Genomic DNA, 26,660 nt, shown 5'->3' with positions numbered 1-26,660 from the left:
CAGCTGTTGTGGGATTCTCTTTTACTTCTGGAAACATGCTCCATCCTTCTTTAACTGGGTGACACTCTCCCTTGAGACATCATTTAGATCTTACAACAGTTGTTTCATGCTTCTTTCCTAATCTCAGACTCAGACTCTGATGAAAAATGTGCCATAACCCTGCTCTTTCCCTCACAGTGTGTGAACCTGGACAAGCTGGAGCCAGTAGCTAATGAGGAGCGATTAGTCAACAAGTCCATGGGTCTTCTCGACAACCAGAAGTTCTGGGCAGGAATTGTGTTTCCCGACATCACCCATAGCAACAGCACTGACCTGCCTCCCAATGTCAACTACAAAATCCGCATGGACATTGATAATGTGGAGAGGACGAACAAGATTAAAGATGGGTAAGGGTCTATGTCAGCCAAGAAATTATTTTGTAATCATTTTTGAAAATACTATTCAGGCAATGTAGATTCTTATTATGTCGCCATGAGTTTATTGATTGTCACTTTGCCTTGCAGCTACTGGGACCCCGGCCCCAGGGCAGACCCCTTCGAGGACCTTCGGTACATCTGGGGCGGGTTTTCCTACCTGCAGGACGTGATTGAACAGGGAATCATCAGAGCTGTCACCGGCACCAAAGAAAAGACGGGCATCTACATTCAGCAGATGCCCTACCCCTGCTATGTTGATGACATGTAAGTGACCACTGTGGGAAGAAAAACAAAAATCTATCCCTGTACAGGTACTTTAAATGGAGCATGACTCATTTTTCTCACTTCTTTTTTTAATAGTTTCTTGCGGGTGATGAGTCGGTCAATGCCTCTCTTCATGACCTTGGCATGGATGTACTCAGTGGCCATCATCATCAAGGGAGTGGTGTACGAGAAGGAGGCGCGGCTCAAGGAAACCATGAGGATCATGGGACTGAATAACGGCATCCTGTGGCTCAGCTGGTTCATCAGCAGTTTAATCCCACTGCTAATTAGCGCTGGCTTGTTGGTGATGTTATTGAAGGTTAGTGATCCACGCACGTTGCCTCATCATGCAGGAATGTCAGCAAATTGTACAAAACGAGTGAACATACTCACACTGATCATTGCTGATGTTTTTAACTTAGTCATCACCCTGTTTTCCCATGATCACAATGCTTTATTGTCTAAAAATGTATCAGATTGTGAAATACAAGTGATATCATAATGGCGCAACCAGGAAAGTATTAAACTCTCTCTCTTTTTCTTCTAACACCCCCTCTCAGATGGGCAACCTGCTGCCTTACAGTGACCCAGGCGTGGTGTTTCTTTTCCTGGGATCCTTTGGCGTAGTGACCATCATGCAGTGTTTCCTCATCAGCACTTTGTTCTCTCGTGCCAACTTGGCCGCTGCCTGCGGTGGGATCATCTACTTCACCCTCTACCTGCCCTATGTACTGTGTGTCGCCTGGCAAGACTACGTGGGATTTGGAGCAAAAGTCGTTGTGGTGTGTTGAAGGAATTTAATAAAACACATATGTTGTTCTGAGGTGTTGTCATTGAAGAGATGAGAGTTCAAACTCATAAATATATGTCTAGAAACCTCATCCCTCAACTGTCAACAAATAATAGTGAAATAAAAAGGTTCAAATAAGCATGTGCAGTTATTTTTTTTCTCTCCACTAAACTCTGGCTTCTCTGTTCTTCTCTCAGAGTCTGCTGTCTCCTGTAGCGTTTGGTTTTGGCTGTGAGTACTTTGCCCTGTTTGAGGAGCAAGGAGTGGGAATCCAGTGGTCCAACTTGCTGGCCAGCCCTCTGGAGGAAGACAGCTACAACCTCACCACCTCTATCTGCCTCATGTTGTTTGACGCCGTTCTCTATGGAATAATGACATGGTACATCGAAGCCGTATTCCCTGGTGAGTCATGGACAATGTTTATGATTACACATTACAGTAACCAGTAATTGCTGAATCAGTCGATGCAAAAAACTAATACACCAGATAAATTTAAGATGAACTGATTATATGGAAAACAGAAGTGCTTGGCCTTACCTCTACATTCCCTAACTACAGTCTATGAATACATTTAATGTTCATAAACTGAAAGGTACTAAAAAACAAAACACTTCTTTCTATTTCAGGCCAGTATGGGATCCCCAGGCCTTGGTATTTCCCATTCACGAGGACATACTGGTGTGGAGAGAAAGAAAACAAGAACCTCTCAACTCCTCTGTCAAAGAAGGGCAACGCTGATGGTACAATTTTTTTTTATGTCTGTTTGAAGTGCAGATAGATGACACCTCCCTTCATATCTTTTAAACCTTATTTTGTGTCATTGCTGACACTGCTCTTGTTTTTATCGTATCTACAGCTGTGTGTATTGAGGAGGAGCCGAACCACATTGATCCAGGTGTTTACATCGAGAATCTGGTGAAGGTCTACAGCCATGGAAACAAGCTGGCTGTGGATGGACTGTCCCTGAGATTCTATGAAGGACAGATCACCTCCTTCCTCGGCCACAACGGAGCTGGCAAGACCACAACTATGTAAGATAACACACATCATCTACAGTACTCCTAATTTTAACTGAGCTGAGCAGATAAAATTAGTCGAATGATTTGAAATCTTCTGTTGAGATGGTTTTTGACTGTTGTGTCCCCCCCTGGTTTCTGATAGGTCAATCCTAACAGGATTGTTCCCACCCACCTCTGGTACAGCCTACATCCTCGGCAAGGACATCCGCACCGAACTCAGCACCATACGGCAGAATCTGGGTGTCTGTCCCCAGCACAATGTACTTTTCAGCATGTACGTATACAGTATGATGTTATCATAGAACAAAACTGTAGATGTTGGATTATACTTACAGCTGAGCTTTAACAATATTATTAGATCTTGTTCGGAGAAGCTCTCGGACCGTTTGTTGACTGTCGATTTGTTGGTTTACTTGAATCCAGGCTGACAGTGGAGGAACACATCTGGTTCTATGCCCGTCTGAAGGGACTGCCTGAGGAGAAGGTGAAGGCCGAGATGGAGCATATTGTGAACGACATCGGACTGCCTCACAAACGACAGTCACGCACCAGCACACTGTCCGGTCAGTTTGATTTTTTTTATCATTTTTTTTCAAAGTTAAAATTGTATATGTATCTCAGAGGGATTTTCCATATCAATATAAGTTTTAGAAACCATTTTTTTTACCTTTTCTTCTTGTTGTCTTTGCAGGTGGGATGCAGAGGAAGCTCTCAGTGGCTCTGGCTTTTGTTGGGGGCTCAAAGGTTGTGATCTTGGATGAACCCACTGCTGGTGTCGATCCTTACGCTCGCAGGGGCATCTGGGACCTGCTGCTCAAATACAGACAAGGTAAATACAACTCTTCGTCATAGCTAATTTTTGTTATATTTAATTGTGCAGTTTTACCTAGCATTAGGATAAAGGATTTTATCCTCAGAAATTATAGCAAAGAAATCTGAACGTGTTTTCCCCCCTGTCAGGCCGCACCATCATCCTGTCCACCCATCACATGGATGAGGCCGACATCCTGGGTGACCGTATCGCCATCATTTCCCACGGCAAGCTGTGCTGCGTAGGCTCCTCGCTCTTCCTGAAGACCCAGCTGGGAACAGGCTACTACCTGACCCTGGTCAAGAGAGACTACGACTTGACACTTCAGTCCTGCAGGAATTCTGCCAGCACTGTCTCCTACAGCAAGAAAACAGAGAAGGTAGAGGGAGCATGTGTTTTTAAAAGATAAAAAATAAATCATCTCACTTCCAGTGTTGTGAAAGTTGTTTCATGTGACAGATTTCATATATAAGCTTTCCTTCAAGCAGGATAAAAAGTTGCTTTGTCTCAGCCAATGAGAGTTCATTATCAGGAAGGAAGGAAATGTTCATTTAATCTTGTTTTACTAACTGTTAACCTTCTTTGTCTTTGGTTCAGGAGGACAGTGTATCAGAGAGCAGTTCAGATGCAGGTCTTGGCAGCGAACCAGAGAGTGAAACCACCACTATTGGTAAGAACTGACAGTCAATTGGCTACCTTGAAAACGGACAAGTTATAAGATGTTGTTGTTTTTTTTAATTTTCTCTAACCAACCTCTCAAACTTTCTGCCCTTTCTTACCTACAGATGTGTCCCTCATCTCCAACGTGATTTTCAAGCATGTCCCAGAGGCTCGCATGGTGGAGGACCTCGGCCATGAACTCACATATGTCTTACCCTACCAGTCAGCTAAAGACGGAGCCTTTGTAGAGCTCTTCCATGAGCTTGATGACCGTCTCACCGACCTGGGAATATCAAGCTATGGAATATCTGATACCACTCTGGAGGAGGTAAGGAGCAGGAAAGAGCTGGAATGAAACTGATATAATATACATATTTTGTGTTGACAGATTTTATAATATCAGTTCAATTTATTGTTTATAAGCTTCTGACAACTTTTCAATCATGTGTCTTCCAACTTTCAGATTTTCCTGAAAGTGGCTGAGGACAGTGGAGTGGATGCTGTTGAGCTTTCAGGTGAGATTTAAGATGTGTTTTCCAGACCTAACATCTTTTTTATTAAAAATCACTAATAAATTGTAGCCACAGGAGGTGTCTTAAATTAAGCAAAGTTAAATTAACCTGTCTCCCCTCTCGTGGCTGCAGATGGAGTGGTGCCAACAAGGATTCGTCGCCATCATGCTTTTGGAGACCACCAGAGCTGCCTGAAGCCCTTCACTGAGGATGACTTTGATTTCAACGACTCTGAAGGTGACCCAGGTAGAACTGCACTACCCAGCATGCAGTGCAATGACAGCAACAGTCTTGTTGCTGTCATTTGTAGAATTCTTTCACTTAACGTTTATTATAAAAGGAGCGTTTCACCATAAATAAACATAGATTTGTGGTACAAAGCATACAAATATGTGTCTTTGAGGCTGTAAAATTGTAATTGTAGACGATCAAGTTGTTACTAACAGTTATTTAGTACTATTAGAGAAGCAGGACACACACTTGTCATATTATATATTTGCTTATGTGTCTCCTCTTATCTGTTTGCAGAATCCCGTGAGACTGACTGGCTCAGTGGAACAGATGGTAAAGGTTCATACCAGGTTAAAGGCTGGAGTCTGAAGAGACAGCAGTTTGTGGCATTACTGTGGAAACGATTCCTCTACGCTCGGCGCTCCAGGAAAGGCTTCTTTGCACAGGTATACTGATGTTATTTTATATACATATACATATACAGTGCGTATAGAGGTAGCCACTGTAGGAGTTTTTCTACATGCTGGGCCTAATATTTCCTCTTCACTGTGTTATTTTTTCAGATTGTTCTTCCAGCAGTGTTTGTGTGTATTGCCCTGGTGTTCAGCCTGATTGTTCCCCCGTTTGGAAAGTATCCCAGTCTGGCTCTGCATCCCAGCATGTATGGCGAGCAGTTTTCCTTCATCAGGTCAGATGTTTTTCTATCTTCTTAGACCATTTTCATTTCCCTTCTAATCCTTGCACAGAAAGGTCTTTGCTCATTCTATATATTATTTAAATCACACCAGCCTGACAATTATTAGTCAGTTGAACTCTTGACTTCCTGTCAAGAAAAAGACTCGAAAGAGCACGTTTTCCTGAAGAAATGTTGTATTCACAATCTAAAGTGCACAACCCATTAAATATGTAAAAGGTTACCTAACTGTACTAACGTCTGCATGTTACTTAAATGATGTATTTTAAACTCACTGGCTTAGCTATGAAGAAGTGCTGACCAGTGCACCATACAGTTATTAAAGGAATTTATGTTTTTGTTTGTGAATTTCCACTTAAGGCAGTTAATAATTACAGTCAAATGTTAACATTTAAAGGCAATGGGTTCTCTGTGTCTTTACAGTAATGACATACCTGAGGACCCTCACATCAACAAACTACTGGGAGCTCTGACAGAAAAACCAGGATTTGGAACACGCTGCATGAAAGAAGAACCCATACCGTGAGTATTTGTTTTTCTATCTCTCTGTAAAAGAGAATAAAAGTGAACATCTATAGATCTACATTAGATCTACAAGCAACCTCAATTAAAAGCTACCTCAATTTAGCTTTTGGTTAAAGTGTAACTTGCTTTTCCTTTCTGTCAGACATTCAGTTTAGTAATTTAATAAACTTTTCTCTCTCTGTGCTCCAGGGACACTCCCTGTACAGCAGTGGAGGATGATTGGTCGGTCCCGCAAGTGTCTCAAAGTGTGAAGGATATGTTCGACAAAGGCAATTGGTCCATGGAGAATCCCTCTCCCCTGTGTGAGTGCAGCTGCGGAGGGCGCAAAAGGATGCTGCCAGAGTGTCCTGCTGGTGCTGGAGGACTTCCACCGCCACAGGTTGGTGACAACAAGAATAAAGTGTAAATCAATACCAAACGACAAGGACTGTATGCAAAGAAATATACACACAATATACACAAATAAACATGTTAATTGTCTGTTTTTGTATCCAGATGATGATCAGTGACAAAGACACTCTTCAGAATTTGACCGGCAGAAACATCTCAGACTATCTGGTTAAAACCTACGCTCAGATCATCGGCAAGAGGTGACACTCGTCTCATTTTATCAGTGTTAAGTTTTCATTCACATTTTTAATGTCAATTCTTGCCTCACTGTGTTTTTTTTCCTCTTCTCACAGCCTGAAGAACAAGATCTGGGTCAACGAGTTCAGGTACATCATCTGACATGATCCATCTTGAGCTTGTTGGTGTGTCAATAGTATAGAGTGTCTTTATCTGATGTGTCCTTCACTGGTATTGAAATAATCATTCTCTATACAGATATGGTGGATTCTCACTCGGCGCCAGGAATTCTCAGTTTCTGTCCCAGAAAGATGAAATTGATGATGCGATTACGCAGCTGCGGATACGCTTCCGTCTGGAGAGAGTAAGAGATTTTATTACATCATTGCTCTACATATCGCACTAAACCGGTCAAAAGACTATGACGCAAGGAAAGATTACTGTCGTGGTTTCAGTGAGGTCAGGGGACACTAATTGCTGCACTTTAGAAGAAACAGTCATGGATTTATTAGTTACGTAGTGTTGTATAAGTAACATGAATACGATGTTATATTGTTGAACATTGTTGGTGCAAATACAAGATGGCACTTGACAGAAACTAGACTTGATAAACTCTGGCTGATATTGTTGGTTTAAACAAGCACTAAATGAGACTCTCTCTCTCTCTCCTCCTTCTCGCTCTGCCTCTCCAACCCTCTAGGGAACTGCAGCGGATCGTTTCTTTCGCAGTCTCTCCAGTTTCGTCCAAGGACTGGACACCAAGAATAACGTCAAGGTTAGCGCTCACATGCATGGTTATACAACAGCACATTGCTCTGCAGGTTACCGTCAAGCTTTCCTCACCAATGCCTTCAACAATGCAGCTGTTCCGCCAATGCAGGGGTGTAGCACACCACTGCGCCCATTTAGAGACTAAACACTTGACTCACTCTATTCATATTGTGTAATTTGATTGCGTAATAATTGATTTCTGCTTTGTTGCAGATTAAAAGCTTTCACAGCTTCAGCTCTACAGCACACATGCCCATAGATTTCATGCTCTTAGTTTTAGTTTTTCTCCCTCTTATTGCCAACTTACATATACTATATTTTTCTCTTGATATGTATCTGCTAACACAAGAGCAACTAGCAGCATAAGCCTCAATTCCTCAGCTTGACCACAAAAATGAAAAGCAATCAAAAATGAATGAAAAGGTAAAAATCTAAGTGCTTATGCAGAATTCTTGGGATAACAGAAGGAGCCTATTAAGACTGAGCAAAGAAACAAAAAAGGGGAAATTATATTACCAAAAGAGAGTTATATGAGGTTCTTTACAAAGACTTACTCACTATGTCTTTGTTAAAAACTACTTTACAACTAATTTACTTTCAAGCTGCTCTGTTTGCTCTCTGATGTTACAGAAACTAAAATCTCTCATCTGCTTCTTAATCTGCAGATCTGGTTCAACAACAAGGGTTGGCACAGCATCGGCTCCTTCCTCAATGTGATGAACAATGGCATCCTGAGGGCAAGTCTGCCAGCCGACAAAGACCCCGCAGAGTTTGGCATCACTGCCTACAATCATCCACTCAACCTGACCAAGGAGCAGCTGTCTCAAGTCGCATTGTGAGCATTACTGTCGATGTAGATATACAGTACATTTAAAACATCTCTGTGACCTTCTGCTAGAGACATGATTTCTCATCATTTCTCATCTTCCTTCTCTTATCTTCTCTCCTCCAGGATGACAACATCAGTGGATGTGCTGGTATCCATCTGCGTGATCTTCGCCATGTCCTTTGTCCCTGCCAGTTTTGTGGTCTTCCTCATTCAGGAGCGAGTGAACAAGGCCAAACACATGCAGTTTATCAGCGGGGTGCAGCCCTTCCTCTACTGGCTGGCTAACTTTGTTTGGGACATGGTAAGACCACTTCAGCTAGACCCTAACACACTGATTCTTCTCCATGTTGTATTAAAATTCAGGACATAATACTATGTTAAACTAAAAACTTACCAATTTTTATCCTTTTTCTCTTCCTCTCCTGCAGTGTAACTACATCGTCCCGGCCACGCTGGTCATCATTATTTTTGTGTGTTTCCAACAAGACGCCTACGTCTCCTCCACCAATCTGCCTGTGCTGGCCCTGCTGCTGTTGCTTTATGGGTGAGTTTGACAGACATTCAATATGTTTGGCTCTTCCTTTCATTATTGTCTCTTTTTCTCTAACGTCTGAAACGCTCTTTGTGTCTTCTTCCAGATGGTCTATCACCCCGCTGATGTACCCAGCCTCATTTTTCTTTAAGATTCCCAGCACAGCCTATGTGGTTCTGACCAGCGTCAACATACTGATAGGAATCAACGGCAGTGTGTCCACATTCGTCCTGGAGCTTTTTGGAAGCAATGTAAATACTGTCTCCAAGTCATTCATTCAGTTATATAGAGAAGCAGTAGATTGTGCTAAGAAATTATTTAGATTAAATACTTTACCTTTAAATATTGACTTTCCTCTTATTTCAGGAGATCGGTGGCATCAACGACATCCTGAAGAACGTTTTCCTCATCTTCCCTCACTTCTGTCTGGGCAGAGGACTGATCGATATGGTGAAGAATCAGGCAATGGCCGATGCTTTGGAGAGATTCGGTAAGCGCACCCGACTCCTTAAACTTTCTCTTTTAACAACAGACATGAATACATACATGCTGGTTTTCACAAGGCACTCAATGTTCTCTGGTTGCATCCTTTCAGGTGAAAACCGGTTCCGTTCCCCTCTGGCCTGGGACATGGTGGGAAAAAACCTGTTTGCAATGGCCATTGAGGGCGTCATCTTCTTCTGCATCACCGTCCTCATTCAGTACCGCTTTTGCTTCAAGGCCAGGTGGGTGAAACCTGACTTGTGGTTAGATACATGTGTGATCAGTTAGCTTTACACTGTTCTAATCCAGTACAACTTAAAATAGACAAAGACATCCTCTCTATTCTAGGGCCTCTTCTTCTCATAACACAGTATCCCTGATAAGACCTTGCAGCTGAAAACAATTAGCAGATTTGAATTCCCTTTGTGTGAAGGATTTGACTAAAGCCCATCCTATAAGTCCTTCTGAGTGTAACCTCTCCTAATTGTGGTGCCTGTGACTTTCCAGGTCATCCACCAGTCATCTGAAGCCTATAGGAGAAGAAGACGAGGACGTTGCCAGAGAGCGACAGAGGATCCTGACCGGAACAGGGCAATCTGACATCCTGGAGCTTAAACAGCTCACTAAGATTTACAAGCGGAAACAGAAGCCGGCAGTGGACCGGCTGTGTGTTGGCATTCCCCCTGGCGAGGTACGATACTGATATCTTACACCTGTTTCACACTTGATTCTACACCAGACTGCCAGGAACAGACAGGGTTCCTTTAATACAAATAAACAGTAGAATATGAGTGTTGTGTCTGTAAGTGGATGAGCAGGTTTCTTTACCAGCTAAATCCTGAGAGTGAAACTGTCTCTTTTTCCCTGCAGTGCTTTGGCTTGCTTGGTGTAAACGGAGCCGGGAAAACCAGCACCTTTAAAATGCTGACAGGAGACTCTGTGGTCACCGGTGGAGAAGCATACCTGGCTGGCAAGAGGTAAGACATGTCATACCGGAAAATATACAGTACATCCAGTAATTTAGAATAAATGGTTCTTTATTCAGCCTGACTGGTAAGATGTAGGAGACACTTTAAAGCTGAAAAATATGGCTGCTAAAATTATTTCTGTAGCATTTACAATAATATATTTTCATCAGTCAAGATTCAATAAAAGGCTAAATTATGTTTGAATATATATCTATTTTTTTCTTTCTATAAAACTTAATTCTCTCATTCCAGTGTAACTACAGAAATAGACGAGGTGCATCAGAACATGGGCTACTGTCCTCAGTTTGATGCCATCAACGACCTGCTGACTGGCAGAGAGCACCTTGAGTTTTACGCCATCCTGAGAGGAGTGCCTGAGAAGGAAGTCTGTGAGGTCAGTAACAAACAAACACACATGCATGTGCCCAGTGTACTGCCTATGACTTATTTTATTGGACCTTTGGTATTGGTCTTGTTTTTTTTATTTAGACTTATAATCCAGTGATACATGATATCAGATTTTGGTCAATACAAATAAACAAAGTCTTAAGTTTCTGAAAAGATGCCCAACACTGAAAACTTGATGTCATCCACTAGGTGGCAGAGTGGGGCATCCGGAAGCTGGGGTTGGTCAAATATGTAGACAAAGCAGCAGGCAGCTACAGCGGAGGAAACATGAGGAAACTGTCCACTGCCATCGCTCTCATAGGAGGACCACCTGTTGTGTTTCTGGTGAGTGGAAACAAACACACACAAACATTTCTTATTTTGCATAAAGTATGAAGTGACCCAGAAGTTCCTGAAGGCAGTGGGTTGTGTATTCAACTTTACATTGCAGCATCAGCTGAGTATCTGTTGTTTTCTGTCAACAGGATGAACCTACAACAGGCATGGACCCTAAGGCACGTCGTGCCCTGTGGAACGCCATACTGAGTATCATCAAAGAGGGACGATCTGTAGTCCTGACCTCTCACAGGTTAGACTACACAACAGAATTACAGATATTAAGTTATGATTATATACCAACACAAACAGAATTATGATATTTTTTGACTTACCTCATTCTGGTGTCTTTTTGTTTGTTTTTTTTGGCAGTATGGAGGAGTGTGAAGCACTTTGCACCAGAATGGCCATCATGGTCAACGGCAGGTTCCGCTGTCTGGGCAGTGTGCAACATCTTAAAAACAGGTAGGAATACACACCAGAATAGCATTTCACAACAGATGACAGGCATACACAAAGCTCCTAACATAGCCTGGTAGAACTACACTGAAAAAGTTGCATATTATGATGTGTTGATGTTTAAATTTAATTAGACCATTGAAGGGCAGATCTTTTTAAATTGTTGTTGTAAACACGTGATGGCTGATAGGCCGTTCCTGGACAGAATGACTGTCAAGCACCAAAAAAATGTAATAAAAAATCTAAACAATTAAGTTTAAAAGTACTACTTAAATGACAGATTATTGCTTAAAACTTCAGTTCAGTGTAATATATTTCTTTGTTAACTTCATATCAGGTTTGGTGATGGCTACACCATCATCCTGCGGGTGGCAGGGCCAGACCCAGACCTTCATCCGGTGATGAAGTTCATTGAGCAGGAGCTGCCAGGCAGCACGCTGAAGGAGAAACACCGCAACATGCTGCAGTACCAGCTGCCCTCCTCCCTCACTTCCCTCGCCCGCATCTTCTCCCTGCTCTCCAAGAACAAGGAGGCGCTCAGCATAGAGGACTACTCCGTCTCTCAGACCACTCTAGACCAAGTAAGTTTACCAAAGGCTCATTTAAAAAAAAAAAACTAGATGGTGACTTTAGTTTAAGCAAGGTCTAATTTGTCTTTTCTCTTCCTTCCCCCCCATCAAGGTGTTTGTAAATTTTGCCAAGGACCAAAGTGACGAGGACCATTTGAAAGACGTCCATCTGAACAAGCGAGACGCTGTGGTAGTGGACATTTCCCAGCTGAACTCTTTCCTCAGTGACAACAAGACCAGGGAGAGCTGCGTGTGATTCCACAACACACCACTAGTGGGAGTTGCTATGCTTCACACACTCTCCCCCCTCCTCCCTCCCCCACAACGCCAGAAAAAATGGACCACTAATCAGAGGGGGAGACAGACTATGTTCATTTTTTATTTTTATTTTTTAGTCTTTTTTAATTGTTATCATTTCTCAGTGGACCTGCACCTAAGCGCACAGCCTCTCGAAAAAAGTCGAGGCAGAGACTGCAGGTATCGTGACAGACACTGAAACAATGAAAACTCAATGCAAATCAATGCAAGAATTATATATATATTTAAGATGAGAGGATATTCCTGTGAGGGTTGGAGACTGGTGCTTCTCCTTCACTAGACAGACAGACAGACAGAAAGAAAAGACTCAGAACACTTGAAGTGACAGCAGGATCATTCTGCTGTGTTCGACTGGAAACCTTGTAGCTCTGCTACTGACTCAATGGACAAGGCATCGGGGATGATAGAAGGAAATATCTCTAGTTTTTAATCCCCATTCCTAAAAGTAGTTAGCGGTAGTCAGTGGGACTGTGTATGTGCTACTCTGTATCGTGAAATCACGACAGTGTAAAACAAAAGAAAAAAAAAATTTGTATCATTCACTGCCAACTGATAAAGGATGGACTGACTACTTTTTTTATTCAGGGTGAAACCTCTCAATCTCTTCATTACCAAGTTGTTTTATAATGCAGGTGATGGTTAAAAGCATTTACAATCCAACTGATTTCAAACAGAAACATGCAATCATTCAACATATTAATTTTTACTAATTAGATTTTTTTTTTAATAATTTAATTCTACTAGACAAACATAACCTCTTTGGAGTTTTGTTTATCTTTGTTTGGACAACAAATTCAGATAACCAAGTTGTCCATTTTTATTTGTTGTTCATGATGTCCTTTACATTGTCCAGCACAGTGCCTATACTGTATGATGGTGGAGAGAGAAATCTGAGCACTCCATTAAAAACAACAGCGTATGTAGGCTGCCAAGGAATGTATAAGATCAACACCAACATGCATCAAAGCACAAAAAGCAGGTTTTTGTGGAGATGATGAATGAAACTAACCTGTTTTGTTTTGGTTTTTTTTAAAGAAATGTCTTTTCATTGTCAACAAAAAAAAAATCTTGTGGTTGCTTGATGTCTGTACAGAATGTGCAGTCTGCTATAACGGCTTGTTGTACTCGCCCTGCTCTCTTTAAATCAAATCAGAAAGGACACAAGAGGATCGTCACGAACTGGCAGTTGTGACTTCAAGTGAAAGATGAAGAGTGATGAACAATTTGGACTGGTTTTTTGAAAGTTATGTAGAAATATATATTGCATGCTTTCCACTGGGCCACGCACCTGGACTATCAGCACTTGTGTGTGTGTGTGTGTGTGCGCGCGCCAAAGTATGCCATCAGATGAGCGTGTAAAGGACTGGAGAGGACTTAATTCTGCTTCGTTGTTGTTGGATTACTGGCACATATGTACATGTGGGGTCTAAATCTGAATTATGTTGTAAAAAAAAGAAGAAAACATGTCAAAATGTGATTTTTTTTTTTTTTTTTTTTGGCCATGAGATGAATGAGATGTTCCTGCGGGTAAAACTGTAGCACTCATACACGGAGAAGACTGTTTCTGCTTGTATGGGATCTAAAGATGGTACCTGTTCCAGCAACACATGCTTTTATACCAATGTGTGAGGGCACGACAGGAGCAGATTAGAGCTGAGCCAGCATTGCTGTGGATATTATGTACAGTAGCAGTTATGTGATGTTACCAGTGGAGTGAACAAAGTGGAGTATCTGTGCCAAAATCGAGCTAAATATGTATCTTTGATCAACCAGCATAATCTTAAGGAGGCAACTGTTGTGCTTTGATTTCAGTTCTTTATCCATCAGGTCAGTTTAAATCGACAGAAATTCTCCTCTGTCGTCGTCGTCAGCAGCTCAAAAACATGAACATGTGTGATCTCATTCAGTCTCCATCTGACTACAAGTTCTTTCTATCTTCTAGTGACGTTGCCAAATTGTAATCAGTTGGTACACATTAATAAGCTACCGCACTGGAGTTATCTACCGCCAGAAACTCTTAGACCCAAAGAGATACTGAGATACTTCACATTAAATTATGTTTCTATAGTTAGTCAAGAAGCCAGACTAAACAGAAACAGGGACCACTTTAATTAGAATATGTGCTTGTAATGCTTTATAGTCTGAAAATTATATCCAGGGTTCAAATTGATGACAGATTGTCATTACGGGTGCTCTGTGTCATATAAAATTTTGGAAGGGGTTTCCGTTACCTCGGGGATGTAATAACTGCTGTGGGCCTTCGGGTTTACAAGCCTCAACCCACCAAACCCCCTCTCCTAAATATGAGCACTTTAAAGACTTAGTAACTATTTGTTTCCACGATGTAGAAGTAGGGATTTGATTATGGCAAATTAAACATTTAAAAAGCAAATCTCTGCACTGGAAAACAGACATGACTTCACCACTGCATTAAATACATTTGTCTGAAACTTGAAATGGTGAATGAAGGCTTTCATGTGATTGACAGAACAGAGTGGAATTGTGAAAAGTTGAGACAATAGTGAGGATATAGAGAGAAACGCAGGACAGTACTAATGTGGTGATTTTCTCCTCTCGTGCTCAATATTATTATTTGTTTACATTTTTAAGTATTAAACAACAGCTGTTTGAGTCTGTTACCCATTCTGTATAGTTACTCTTTACATTAATAAATAAAATTCATACATTTTGAAAAAAAAAAGTTGCCTCTTTGATGCATTTTTTTTTTGTCAATTTAGATCCTTTTATTCATAAAGTTTATTCTCTCAACCGAGCTACTGACTGAACAGCAGATACAGTGAGTTGAGTAGATATGTGGGTGTTGAAATGTGTGATAATGTGCGCTGGTGACTGTGAGTTTCTAGAGTGAGCATGAGTTTGTGTGTCTATTTTCACCTGCTGCGTTCCCACACGCGCGCACACACACACTCCCACGTACACAAAACAGAAACACAACTCAGAGGTTTCTGTCACTGTAGGTTATTCATCCACCGACATCCATCATGACTGGAAGAGTTGTTCTTCTCGCATTCCTGCTCTTTTGTGTGGCCGCAGGTAAGAAAGACAAAAATAGAAGCTTCACATGAACAATCACCAAACTTTATTTGAGGTATTTGCATTCTAGTTTGGAGGCTGTTATGGAGATTTCAGTCTATGAGGCAGTTTTGCACAGTTACCTGTTTAGATGCATAGTATCTAACATACAGTGCCTATATTTACTAGGAGTTTTTATGTTTTATTGTCTTACACCATTGAAGCAAAGTAGACTAAATGTGGTTTTTTGACACTAATCTTTTAATGTCAAAGTGAAAACAACTCACAAATAATACAACATACTTGTTTGCACACTTTTTACAGGCACTGTAGAGTGTCATGTACACACATATGTAAAATCATATATACTCTACCTGTATTTATAGTGCATTAAAATTAATAGATCAACTATATCAATAACATAGACTATGTTAAAATGTGTGACAGGTAGTTTTGGATTTGACGTGTGCTTCATCCCAGTATACTTTTATTAATTCATATCTGTGGATGTATAGTCAGTTGTGCCTGCATATGATATTTCTTTCTGTATCAGGTGAGTTGCCTCTGTATTTGCATGTAAGCTGGATTTTATGCGGTGTGGAGTTAATTATCTATGTATTTATGGTTTCAGAAGTAATCTGCTCTATTTGCAGATGTGGAGGAGAACTTTGGACTCATGAGAAAGGTGACACATGGAAGCATTTGACTTGCAAAGTACTGCGGATGCATAGGAAGGTGTTTTATGTATCACTGTGTATGTGTAGAAAATGTATTAATGAGGGAATTATATGGTGAATGAACTTTCTTCTGATGTAATGAAAGAAAGAATATGACACCAGACCCCTTGTGTTTTATGTTATGGCAGCCGTCTTGTCCTAACTTAGAGGAGATCGTGGCGTGTCCTCTGAATCTCGCCCCTGTGTGTGGCAGTGATGGAAACACCTATGCCAATGAGTGTATCCTGTGTGCCCAGAGACAGTGAGTACACACAGCTGTTCCTCTCTCATGGCACTCACACAAGTTCATATCACCCAAGTTGACTTTATGGAGGGAAAAAGTGTCGCCACCTGGTGGTGAAAGAATTAGAAGACACAATACTGAACTCTGGCTGACAGCCGCAGCCAATTCAAATGACTGTTTATTTGTGTTTCATGGGGTCACTAGTGTTTACTGGAAAATGACAGTTACATCTCTGGTGACCAAATACTATTCACATATGCATTGTTTTTGAAAAAAAGCACTAGATTTCAGGAGGTCCTTCTGCATTGGTGTTTTCATTCCAGAGAGACAAAAACACTGGCAAGACAAGTTGACAGATTTTTTTTAATTAAATCTACTGATGGATGATTTGGAGAAATTAATTTTATTTCATGAAGCACAGCTCTTGCTGATGTCATCGCCAACCCTCGTCCAAACCACACAGAAGATGAACAGGAACAATATGACAATCTGTTCTCTGTTTCTATCTCACTCTCTGTTGATATTCTGTCTTGTAATCCTGTAACAAATAGTTTGCTTTATTAATAATTTTCACTGATGGCTTTGAACACCTAATCTCTAATTGAAGAGTCTTTTTGAGTGGCCTCATTTTCACTCTGCTCTACAGACTCTTGGGGGCGCTCCGTACTGTTCACCTACACTGATATAAAGTTAAAGCTGAGTGAAACACAGAATGTCATGTCATGCTTCTCTTTGCAGAAAAACCAAGATGGACATTTTGGTTGCCAAGGAGGAGAGCTGCTGATCTGCGCAGGTGGTGATGTTGTCGCCAAGGTGACCAGTTGGAATCTGATAATCAATCCAACACGGATCTTTGAAATGGATCCCGACTCTCCTAAATGTCTCATTGCCATGAACAATAAAAATCAGCAGTAAACCATCTGATATTTTCTTTTTTTTATGAATAAAATCCAACTCTCACTGAGTCTGATGTTAATATGTCTGGATGGTGTATGTAATAAAAGCAAAACAGATACTAGAAAGTGAAAAATTCAAGAAAAGGGAGCCATTAAATGTAAGTTTTCCAATGGAGCTGATACAGAGAAAGCTAAAAGAAACAAAGGACATGGATTAATGTAACGCCATCAGCATTCCTTTGTAAAGTGAAGGCAGGAGGTGAATGATCGGTTGGTCATCTCCGTGGGAGCTCTAATGTTTACAGTCCTCATACTGAGTAACACAGTGATCAATAATGCTCAGGGGGCATGTGTGTGTGTGTGTGTGTGACAAAGCCAAACTGAGCAGTTGGCAAAAGAAGGAAGGTAGGAAGATGACACAGAAGCACAGAGCAACACGCGGGGAGAGTGGACATAAAAAAAACAAAAAAACAGAGGGAAATAAAGTGTTGAATCCTGAGGTCAAAGGTCAAGTGCGTGAGTCACATGGTTGAAACCCGGAAACGCAGAAGTGGTTTCTGTCACAGTTCACAGTCCCTTCCTTTCTCCTTACAGTACAGCAGAAACAAAGCTTCCCAGACTTCAATGAATGGACTCATCAAGGATGATAAGAAACCAGATGGAACAAGTGTAAGTACAGACTGTTAATTTACGATGACATTACGATCCTGCTCTTCACCTTGTTAGTATCAGCTGTTGGGTGATTATGGTAATGTTACCTGTAGTGTAAGATTGTAGGATTGATTCGAATAGTTTTGAATCAAGACAGTTAACAAGTAAACAACAGTAAACAAGAGCTTACTGATGCATTATGAACTCATATTATTATTAAGTGTACGTTTTTTTAACCTTTTTTGATTAGTTCAGTTCAGTCTAAGCCTACTCAGGTCTATCTAGTCCATCACATTGATTTTAATTCAGTTTAATTTGGTTTCCCTCTATTCTATCTTGTTTTGTGTCCTTTCACTTCAGACCAGTTAAAATACATTATATTACATTGTGTTCATATCGTCACTGTCTCTGCAGGGACTCCACAGTCCAAGACTGTCAAAATGGAATCTCGGTAGACCTCTTCTTTCACTTTTCACTCATTCCAGCGGTAAGTAGTACATCCAATTAACCTGCAATATGAGAACAAGGCTTGGAACAATACTTGCTTTTTTTTAATATCAGCAGCATATATTTACTCATACATGCAGGGAAGTGGCTTTATTTATATGTTCACTATTAACACTACATAATGATAGACAGGGTCATATAACATATGACACCCTCCGATCTTGCGCAACATGATTTAGCCAGGTAGGACATGTTCCTTAGCCCAGTACGACATGTTCCTGGACCACAATGTTGGACCAACGTGTTCCTGGAACAACAATGGACCAATGTTGGTCCAGGAACATGTCTTACTTGGCTAAATCATGTCGTACCTCCGATCCTAATAAAACATCTCCACAACAGACTTTTTATTAATAAAAAAAGTGGGAGTGCACGTAAAGAAGAGTGACAGAGGAGGGACAAAATATGCAATACTACATCAGAATACAGTACAACCAGGACATCTAAAGTAACACTAGTAGCAAAATGAATACATGCACAGTGGTAGTACAATTACAATGAATGAGCAGGTAGTTACGGTGGCCTGATCAAGAATACTGTTGAAGCACACTTACATGGCTGTTGATGCACACAATGTGATAGTGTTGTTGCAGTACATGTTTCTATGTAATAAATTGATTGGTCGTCTTCCAGGTGCTGATTGCAGGGGTGCTTTCATTCCTCCAGAAAAGAGCACAGAGACTGACCATTGACCACAAACTGCCGTTCCTGAGGGGACGTTTTGCCATTGTGGTGTAAGTCAATAACAGGAATAAATTGTTACTGTATATAAATTTCTTCTATGAAAATTTTAATTCAGTACAAATGTTGTGATATGCAACTATGTATCTGAACTGTCTAGGTTTTTTTTTACTGTATATCAGGCTACTATAAGCAGCCACAGTATAAGCAGTTGTTGTTCATGTCATGATGTCATTATTGTTCACCAGGCCTTTGGACACCGTAGGCGGCCTCAGTAATCGTTGGTCCTATGGGTTTGCGTTCGGTGCAGTGTCCACCAGTGTCCTGCTGCTCTTCTCTGAACATTACGTCCCCTTCAACTTCCCAAACTGGGCCAGAGGTGCTCTAACTGGTTACCATTGTTATGTTACTGTATGCTGTCGGCTCTATATTCAAACATAATAACCTTACAGATACAAGAAACAAACACACTGACTGATGAGATGTTTCCTGACTGTTCTCTTCAGCATTCGTGTACCTGATTGGCGCTTTAGAGGTGGGCCTGGTGAATTTCCCTCTCTTTGCCTGTCTGTCCACACCTTTCAGAATGACTGGGGCTGTGCTGGGAATACTCTACTCTTTGTTGTGGTAAACTTTCATTCATATATGTTAAAACATACAGTATATGTCATAACATTGTAAAACATACATAAAAAATGAAATATTATAATAGTTACTTCTATAAAAATAACATAAACACTTCTGAAATATGCAGATATATATATATATAAATGTCTGTGTGATTTTTTCTAGGATCATCATCACAGCCTGGGATACATTCACCTGTCCAGGTGGTAAGGTAGGTGGGTACTAAACATATCATGAAAGCTAGCAGAAAACTAATGCATTGTGGCTTCCACCTAGCAACTATCTCTGGGTCTCAGTCTGCACCTAAATAAATTAGGTTCTACAAAAAATTTACAAAGATATTATGAAGAGTTGGCTGTTGGTGTTTAGTATGAATATTAATTAAAAATGAATAACTTAATGACTTAATGTCTATGTTTTTGGTAGGTTTTGGGTGAATACCAGAAGGTGATTGTCCAGTGGCCCTGCATCGTCTCCCTCATCTTCCTCTTGGGACGATTTATCTACATACTGGTCAAAGGTGTCCGAATACATCTGCAGTTGGAGCAGGAGGTCAGCATGCCTAATGCATAAAATCACTGGCTTTGTATTGCTCCGAAAGTAAAACCTACTACGCAATACAATAAGACAATATGAGATTTAATTTCTCATATATTAAGAAACTTATAGAAAACAGTTTTCTATTAATTTTACTCTACTTTTGTGCTTTGTTTTGAATGTTTTTTAATGTTACTTTTGTGTTTAATTTCTTTTCTTTAATGTTTTGTTATTTTTGCTGTACACAATATATGCACAACATGCTAAGCATCAGTGACAGAGTTTACATTTTTACTCTGTAAGTGTTTTTCAAAAAAAAGAACTGTGTGAGGATTAATATGCTCAATCTGCCATCAGAACCCCGAGGAGCTGATTGAACACCAGGTGCAGCATGTTAAGAGACTACTGAAGAAAGCACCGGCATACAGGTAGAATACACACTCACACACATGCGCACCGATGCTGCTTTCAAGTGTTCCTTGTTTAATTGAGGATTTTCAGTTCTTTTGGTTATTGTTCTCTGATTCTGCAAGTTTCATACAAATCATGTGCACTTTGAACCTTGAGATTATATGAGTGAGATATGTACAGCATTTATAGGGACTGAGTGTAAGATTCATCACAGTGAAAATGTCATTTGTCAGATGTTATGCTCTATATGTTTATTGCCAAATTTACATTATTGTTGTGTGGTAATGCAGTACTATAAAGGCTGACTTAAAGTCCAAGGTGGTGTGTTCAGCTGTTGCTGGTAAATTCCATGATCCAAGGTGTTGTGAGTCCGCTCCTCAACTTCATTTAAATTTTGCATGGCAGAATTTGAAATGATTTATGTCACACAGCTGCCGCAAAACCTCAAACAAAAAGCACTTAAAAGAAGAAAAATGTAGTCAAGGATACACACACACACACACACAACCAATGTTTTGAACTGTCTCTGTTGCAGTAAGCCCCTCAGCTGGTTCCAGAGCAGAGTGTATGAGTGGGATCCCTACTTCAAGTTCCCCAACAGGATCATCGGCACTGCCATCATATCCCTTATCTGCCTATATACGGTAAAAACAAAGTTGTGTGTGTTTATGTGTGATCAAATGTCTTATCTACCCACTTTGTTTTGGAAAGGTCTGCATATCAAATGGTACCTATGTACGTATTTGTCTGTCCGTCATCCCTTTAGGTGACTCTGGCCGACTACACTCTCAGTAAAGTGGTTTTTGACAAAGCAGAGGAGTGGAAGGACACACTGAAAAATCTGGTTACCTCCTGTAATAACACTGGAGCTCTGGCAGCCATGATACCACAGCTGGAAAATTTCATATATGTGTCCAGGGGTGAGTTGGTCTACCGGACTATTTTTGATGCTATTGATGATATTATGTGTCCACCAGACACATAATTGTCTTAGTTTCTTTCCTTCCAGAGACTTGGCTAGCTACCACCATCTTTGCTAGTCTCAACTCTGTCGCCTACACCTTGCACGTATTGGCATGTTACAGGTAAAAGCCCTAAAAAATAAGTATCAAAATTGTATTGAAGTTTAAACTCAAACATGTTAGATTAAATTTCTCAATAAGTTATCTAAAAAAACAAAAACATAAATGAGTCACATGGTATACTGATGCCACAGGAAACACTTGAAGAGGCTGTGGAAAGGACAGAAGGGTTTTCTTCCTGAGAAGTTTCACAACCCTCGCTCTGCTGCCAGTGTGGTAAGTGACACACACACACACACACACACACACACACACAAACACACAAACACACACACACACACACACTCCAAAAAATGGAAACATTTTATACTGTAAGATCACAGCAGTGATCAACAAATGGTAAACAAAAGGTAGGAAGGGAGGGCATTTGCATTCAGAACTTACAGTGTGACACAGTCAAGATCAAGGGTCAACATAGTAAGGGGGTGGGGGTGGGGGGAAAGGAAGGAGCACCCAGACAGATGAAATCAAGGGGCAGGAACAGGAGGGGGTGCTGCATTCAGACAGGATCCAAAAGGTCAAATCAGCAGGGGTCAAAGGCAGGAAATCAATGGGTTGTTCCCAGACGTCACTTGATTATCAAGTCTCTACCCAAATGTGTATTTGCTTCTTCAATAGACTTACATTGATTTCCTGGAGACTTAACCCTAACCATAACCAGTACTTGCCTAAACCTAACCCTAACCTTAACCACTGACCCAAAAATTTACGTTTTACCAATTGGGGACATGACTTTTGTCCCAAATTGGACAAGCTGTCCCCAATTAACTGGTTTGAAGTCAGAAATTTGTCCCTGAAAGTAGCCTATGACAGACCCACACACACACACACACACACACACACACACACACACACATACACACACACACACACACACACACACACACACAACAGATGGCAGACAAACCCAGGAAAAATCTGATTTCAGTTTGGCACTAAATACTCTGAATCAGCATTCACCAGTGTGACACTGGCCCCCAGTTTAACTGTGTTTTCAGGTCAGGTCATGATGTGTGTCACAGTGTATGATGTACATATTTCCTGAAAATGTTTGGCCACATATTGTAAACCACATGATAACTGTACCCCACCAGCTGCAAAATGCAAAATATTACATGATCATCCAAATTTGGTACTGGCTCTCAGCCTTCTTGATAAAGCGCCACAATGGAAAATTGTAAGTGCTTCAAATATGTAGAGCATGTGGGTACTCTATGCATGTGAACATTTGTGTGCATATGTGGTGGGTGTGAAAGTTTGCATCTCATTCTATTTGGCCTCTCATATTATTGCATACATTAGGTTCACACACACACACTTGTCACCAAAAACTAGAAATGCTCAACTCTCTATTGATCTCTGCAGGCTTCCATTACAAGATACTCTGGATGGCAAATAGCGTTTACACTGTGGGGTAAGTGTTTCATCTGCTGAAAAAATATGAACAACTGACTATTCTGTACTGTATGCTTTCAAAACACATACAGCAGCTGAGCAAAAATAATGTGCATCAGGACATCCTAGATTATATAAGGTGACAGAATCACCACTCAAACACCAGCCGCATGATGTGAAAACTGCTTCACATCACAAATTTTTCTCAAAGGATCTCAGTGGAGAGTGTTAGTGTCCAATGGTCTGAGTGTGTTTCAGTGTTTGTTTTCCATCCTTGACAAAAAAAAACATTGGAAACCTTCACTACAATATTGTTAAATGTGTTTGCAATAAAAGTTTTATTGAACAATTACAACAGTTGTAAGTGCTCATGTTACGATGTCAGTGAAACTTCCAAACCTGCATCCAGTTGAACTGTCACACATAATATAATTGTACATTTTGATTGCTGCATTATAAAAATGTAAGATTATAAAACACAATGTACAGTCAGCCCATTAGTGTCAGTAAAGGATTACAACATGAATAAATTATGTGAGATAATTGCAAGAGTGTCTCATCTTTTTTTTTTTTTGTCTCGTTAGGCTACCTGATAGTCCACTTTGTTCAGTTCGTGTTTGCCCTGCTGTTGACATATTTGCTCATTCTTCCTGTAAAGGATGGAATTGTACTGCACATGCTCGCCAACCTTGGCATCATAATGTAAGGCTGCTTTCTGTGTGTGTGTGTGTGTGTAGATCAATAGATGATGGATGGACTAATGGTAGATGGTTGTATTGATTGATTTTTTTGTCTTTCCTCTTCTGTCTCTCAGTCTGACCATCGGTCTCGTGATAGTCCTGGTGATTCTGCAGATAGCTCTGGTCCAGATTTTCTTCCTTCAGGATAAAATATCTCCTATCGATAAAGGCAAACCTCTGGCTCTGAATAACAGGTCAATACAGATATTAAGTGTGGACCATAAAACCATCCCTGGGACGTCACACTTAAAATCAGGTCCTCTATTTGTCAGCAAACACTAACTTGAAAAGGGAAGTGGTTGTTGAAAAAGGCGAAGCACAGATAGTATTAAATGATTAGCTGAGGACTGTTTGAGGATATTATGTGTAAATCATTTGATGTAATGGTGCTGCCATATAACATGAACTTCCTCACTTAATCAACAGTGCAAAGTAGCTTCAGTGACTTGCTGAAACATGCAGATAGAGAAAAAAAAAACATGTGATGGTGTTTTACATTTTGGAAAAACCCCTTTATACCAATAAGTCAAATATTAATAGAACAAGTGAACATGATTCAGAGTAAAACTGTTCTGTGCAGTAACTTGAACTCACAGTTCGCTCTCCCTCTCGCCTTCAGGAAAGCATTCCACTGCTTCAACTACTTCTTCTTTTTCTACAACGTGGTAATGGGGATCGGAAACTGCATATTTAGACTGCTGTGCAGCATTGTGGTGGGAACATGGCTGGTGTCTCGCATAGACCGAACAATTATGCAGAGAGGATATGAAAGCCTGGATACTGGTAAGCTTAACTTGAACTGAAACATAAACTTATCAAAAGTGAATTATTTTTTTAAGGAATTAACAAGTGCTAGCCAAACATCAATTCTAACGTGAAATAGTGGTAGATAAGGGATTATTTTATTGTTACCATTATTTGATGGTGGTAGGTTTCATTACTATAAGGTTTGGTCATATTATATTCATACATTTCATTCCTCCTTGAGGTGCTCGCATCCACAGCATCTTCCAGGAGATGGCAGTATTTCACATCCACAGGCTGTGTTTCTCAAGACAAAATGTCATTTTGTATTTATCCAAAATGATATATTTCAGATAAATAGCTTTATATATAACTGGAACACTGGGTTTAGGAATATGTCAGTAATGAATGTCAGTCAATGATTAATACTAGAAAGAAAGAGGAAAAGACAGAAAGACAAAGAGAGCAAGCACTGTGACAACTTCATCATTATCTTTCCCAGAGACATGATGGATAAATGTCAGCAAACAGTGAAGTCAGTTGGACTTGGATAACAGCTTTAATCAGAGAAACTACATATAAACCACCCAGCATTCATAAATGTGTTAGTGTTACATATTTGTTCACTTCCTGTTCACCAGGACTTGTAACCATTGTTGCTTTTGTCAAGTATGTGTGTAGAGCTTCGGGCTTAAACTTTTAATTCACATGCTGCTTAAGTTAATCAGCTTCTCTGCTTCTCAAATGCAGATTGTTTAACACTATAAATGCAGCGCTCTTTCTCGTTTATGATGTGTGTATCTAACAGTATTTCCTGCACATTCCAGGTTACACTACATGGATTGGGATGATCTTCGCTGACCACTATCATAACAATCCAGTCATGGTGTGTTTCTGCCAGCTGCTGGTCTCCAACACACTGGCGAGAGACACGGCGTCTGCATACTCCACATTCAGCAACACACCATCTGGTATGTATATATGTGTGTGTATTTGTGGCACTGACATGAACAATCGTCGTCTGCTTCCACCTGTCATCTATTAAATATACCACAGGCTCGTGACCGAAGTAGTACCCTCTATTAAATGACTTTTTTGCATTTATGCACTTATGTTTAACCCTACTACTCTACTTTTTCCAGAATCAGCTGTGAATGGCCGGGCCAGGAGACATTGGGTGTTGCTTTACACCTTACTGAGGAACCCAAAACTGATCCTGCTCAGAAAGCACCACCTCTCCTCATCTTCGTCATTACAGACATCATCATCTCCTCAGTCAGACATAGTGGTGCGGGCTTGTGTCATGGCCTCACAAATGCAGAGCCCCCGAGCAACATCACAGTCACTGCCGGAAATCATAATCACACCAGCAGAAGGCTTTTAAAAGATTTGGATCCTGTTAAAAATATGGGTTGGACACTGTGAGGTTTTCAGTGAGTCTGTTTCAAGGGCTGTAATTTCACAAATGTTTGGTGTGAAATTGAAAAGTGAGTGAAAATGATGTTATTCGTCCCAAAAATCTATTTCAACTGCCAACATTTCTGAGGAAAAGCAGCACTAACGTCACACTGACAAGATATAGTGTAGTTGATGGGTCAACAGTCTAAGAGGCAGCGTTCATCCTTAGTAAGTTCCTCTTTTGGGATTTTACTTTAAGATATTGTGAGAACCTCTATCACAGATTGATCGTATGTATTTTAAAGAATTTGTGTTGTTGTCTGGAATAGGATTTTATTCACTCTCATCTAGTGTTCAGACATCAGTACATGTTCTGTCTGTCGCTGAATGATCTGAACAAAAGTATCAGGGTGTGTTGCAGCACTCACAAATACCAGCAACATACAGTACATTTCTCTGCTGATTTACTAGTTGGTGACACTTCTACATCTCAGATTCTTCTAAATAGGCAAGAGTCTGACTAACAACTAAGAGGTGATCAAGTGGCTTCTCAAAAAAAAAAGCTTTTCTATTTGACAAATTGTTTTTGGTTATATGCAGCTGTGATTTGAGGGAGATCAAAGCATTTGGTTTCTTGTTATAACTTGTCTTTTGTATTTTGATTTGTTGTATCAATGCATAATTTCATTTAAAGTAAAATGTGAACTTCTGTGCAGTATATAGACACAGTCAATGTTAACTATGAACCTTTGTATAATCACATTTACCTCATTAACATCTATTCTAGAAATGGATATGGTGCACTACCACTGGCCATTTTCAGTACCAATAATGTTTATTTTGTTTTAATTTTATCA

The 26,660-nt window shown here is 40.4% G+C and overlaps 3 protein-coding genes across 4 annotated transcripts in view; all 3 read left to right on the top strand.

Annotated features, from left to right (window-relative positions):
* Positions 1 to 13,170, top strand: part of LOC137176185 (phospholipid-transporting ATPase ABCA1-like) — a 40,806-nt gene extending 27,636 nt beyond the window's left edge. The window contains exons 13-49 of one of the 2 annotated variants that reach the window (XM_067582314.1): positions 178 to 386; positions 504 to 680; positions 777 to 999; positions 1,241 to 1,462; positions 1,668 to 1,872; positions 2,097 to 2,210; positions 2,327 to 2,501; positions 2,632 to 2,763; positions 2,913 to 3,052; positions 3,181 to 3,318; positions 3,450 to 3,679; positions 3,898 to 3,970; positions 4,086 to 4,288; positions 4,424 to 4,475; positions 4,605 to 4,709; positions 5,001 to 5,149; positions 5,267 to 5,391; positions 5,821 to 5,919; positions 6,112 to 6,301; positions 6,418 to 6,512; positions 6,606 to 6,638; positions 6,748 to 6,853; positions 7,190 to 7,264; positions 7,926 to 8,095; positions 8,213 to 8,390; positions 8,518 to 8,633; positions 8,728 to 8,872; positions 8,988 to 9,111; positions 9,217 to 9,346; positions 9,612 to 9,795; positions 9,975 to 10,081; positions 10,325 to 10,466; positions 10,670 to 10,804; positions 10,945 to 11,048; positions 11,168 to 11,260; positions 11,592 to 11,835; positions 11,936 to 13,170. In XM_067582314.1, the coding sequence (XP_067438415.1) occupies positions 178 to 386; positions 504 to 680; positions 777 to 999; positions 1,241 to 1,462; positions 1,668 to 1,872; positions 2,097 to 2,210; positions 2,327 to 2,501; positions 2,632 to 2,763; positions 2,913 to 3,052; positions 3,181 to 3,318; positions 3,450 to 3,679; positions 3,898 to 3,970; positions 4,086 to 4,288; positions 4,424 to 4,475; positions 4,605 to 4,709; positions 5,001 to 5,149; positions 5,267 to 5,391; positions 5,821 to 5,919; positions 6,112 to 6,301; positions 6,418 to 6,512; positions 6,606 to 6,638; positions 6,748 to 6,853; positions 7,190 to 7,264; positions 7,926 to 8,095; positions 8,213 to 8,390; positions 8,518 to 8,633; positions 8,728 to 8,872; positions 8,988 to 9,111; positions 9,217 to 9,346; positions 9,612 to 9,795; positions 9,975 to 10,081; positions 10,325 to 10,466; positions 10,670 to 10,804; positions 10,945 to 11,048; positions 11,168 to 11,260; positions 11,592 to 11,835; positions 11,936 to 12,079 (5,286 nt within the window). In that variant the 3' untranslated portion in view covers positions 12,080 to 13,170. Of the gene's footprint in view, positions 1 to 177; positions 387 to 503; positions 681 to 776; positions 1,000 to 1,240; positions 1,463 to 1,667; positions 1,873 to 2,096; positions 2,211 to 2,326; positions 2,502 to 2,631; positions 2,764 to 2,912; positions 3,053 to 3,180; positions 3,319 to 3,449; positions 3,680 to 3,897; positions 3,971 to 4,085; positions 4,289 to 4,423; positions 4,476 to 4,604; positions 4,719 to 5,000; positions 5,150 to 5,266; positions 5,392 to 5,820; positions 5,920 to 6,111; positions 6,302 to 6,417; positions 6,513 to 6,605; positions 6,639 to 6,747; positions 6,854 to 7,189; positions 7,265 to 7,925; positions 8,096 to 8,212; positions 8,391 to 8,517; positions 8,634 to 8,727; positions 8,873 to 8,987; positions 9,112 to 9,216; positions 9,347 to 9,611; positions 9,796 to 9,974; positions 10,082 to 10,324; positions 10,467 to 10,669; positions 10,805 to 10,944; positions 11,049 to 11,167; positions 11,261 to 11,591; positions 11,836 to 11,935 lie in introns of both variants that reach the window. The other variant, XM_067582303.1, reaches the window with a different exon arrangement.
* Positions 13,171 to 15,060: 1,890 nt separating this feature from the next.
* Positions 15,061 to 17,058, top strand: spink4 (serine peptidase inhibitor, Kazal type 4). Its single transcript, XM_067582389.1, has 4 exons — positions 15,061 to 15,195; positions 15,828 to 15,859; positions 16,040 to 16,152; positions 16,873 to 17,058. The coding sequence occupies exons 1-4, from the start codon at positions 15,144 to 15,146 to the stop codon at positions 16,916 to 16,918; spliced, it is 243 nt and encodes an 80-aa protein (XP_067438490.1). The 5' UTR covers positions 15,061 to 15,143; the 3' UTR covers positions 16,919 to 17,058.
* Positions 17,059 to 17,198: 140 nt separating this feature from the next.
* stra6l (STRA6-like) lies at positions 17,199 to 26,345 on the top strand. The gene is made up of 18 exons (XM_067582347.1): positions 17,199 to 17,699; positions 18,096 to 18,168; positions 18,822 to 18,922; positions 19,118 to 19,248; positions 19,376 to 19,496; positions 19,662 to 19,707; positions 19,923 to 20,048; positions 20,391 to 20,461; positions 20,980 to 21,088; positions 21,211 to 21,364; positions 21,454 to 21,529; positions 21,661 to 21,742; positions 22,892 to 22,940; positions 23,506 to 23,623; positions 23,736 to 23,855; positions 24,281 to 24,444; positions 25,233 to 25,376; positions 25,548 to 26,345. Exons 1-18 carry the CDS (start codon positions 17,659 to 17,661, stop codon positions 25,787 to 25,789), a joined length of 1,968 nt encoding a protein of 655 aa, XP_067438448.1. The 5' UTR covers positions 17,199 to 17,658; the 3' UTR covers positions 25,790 to 26,345.
* Positions 26,346 to 26,660: the final 315 nt, after the last annotated feature.

Source organism: Thunnus thynnus, chromosome 3 (assembly GCF_963924715.1).
Source record: "Thunnus thynnus chromosome 3, fThuThy2.1, whole genome shotgun sequence".
NCBI lineage: Eukaryota > Metazoa > Chordata > Actinopteri > Scombriformes > Scombridae > Thunnus > Thunnus thynnus.
This window is presented reverse-complemented; position numbering and strand designations above follow the sequence as displayed.

Coding starts and splice junctions, on each gene's coding strand:
- spink4 (XM_067582389.1), top strand. CDS start 15,144: ATGACTGGAAGAGTTGTTCTTCTCGCATTCCTGCTCTTTTGTGTGGCC. Junction 15,196..15,827: donor GCTCTTTTGTGTGGCCGCAG/GTAAGAAAGACA, acceptor CTCTATTTGCAG/ATGTGGAGGAGAACTTTGGA. Junction 15,860..16,039: donor ACTTTGGACTCATGAGAAAG/GTGACACATGGA, acceptor ATGTTATGGCAG/CCGTCTTGTCCTAACTTAGA.
- stra6l (XM_067582347.1), top strand. CDS start 17,659: ATGGACTCATCAAGGATGATAAGAAACCAGATGGAACAAGT. Junction 19,497..19,661: donor ATACTCTACTCTTTGTTGTG/GTAAACTTTCAT, acceptor GATTTTTTCTAG/GATCATCATCACAGCCTGGG. Junction 22,941..23,505: donor AATAGCGTTTACACTGTGGG/GTAAGTGTTTCA, acceptor TTGTCTCGTTAG/GCTACCTGATAGTCCACTTT.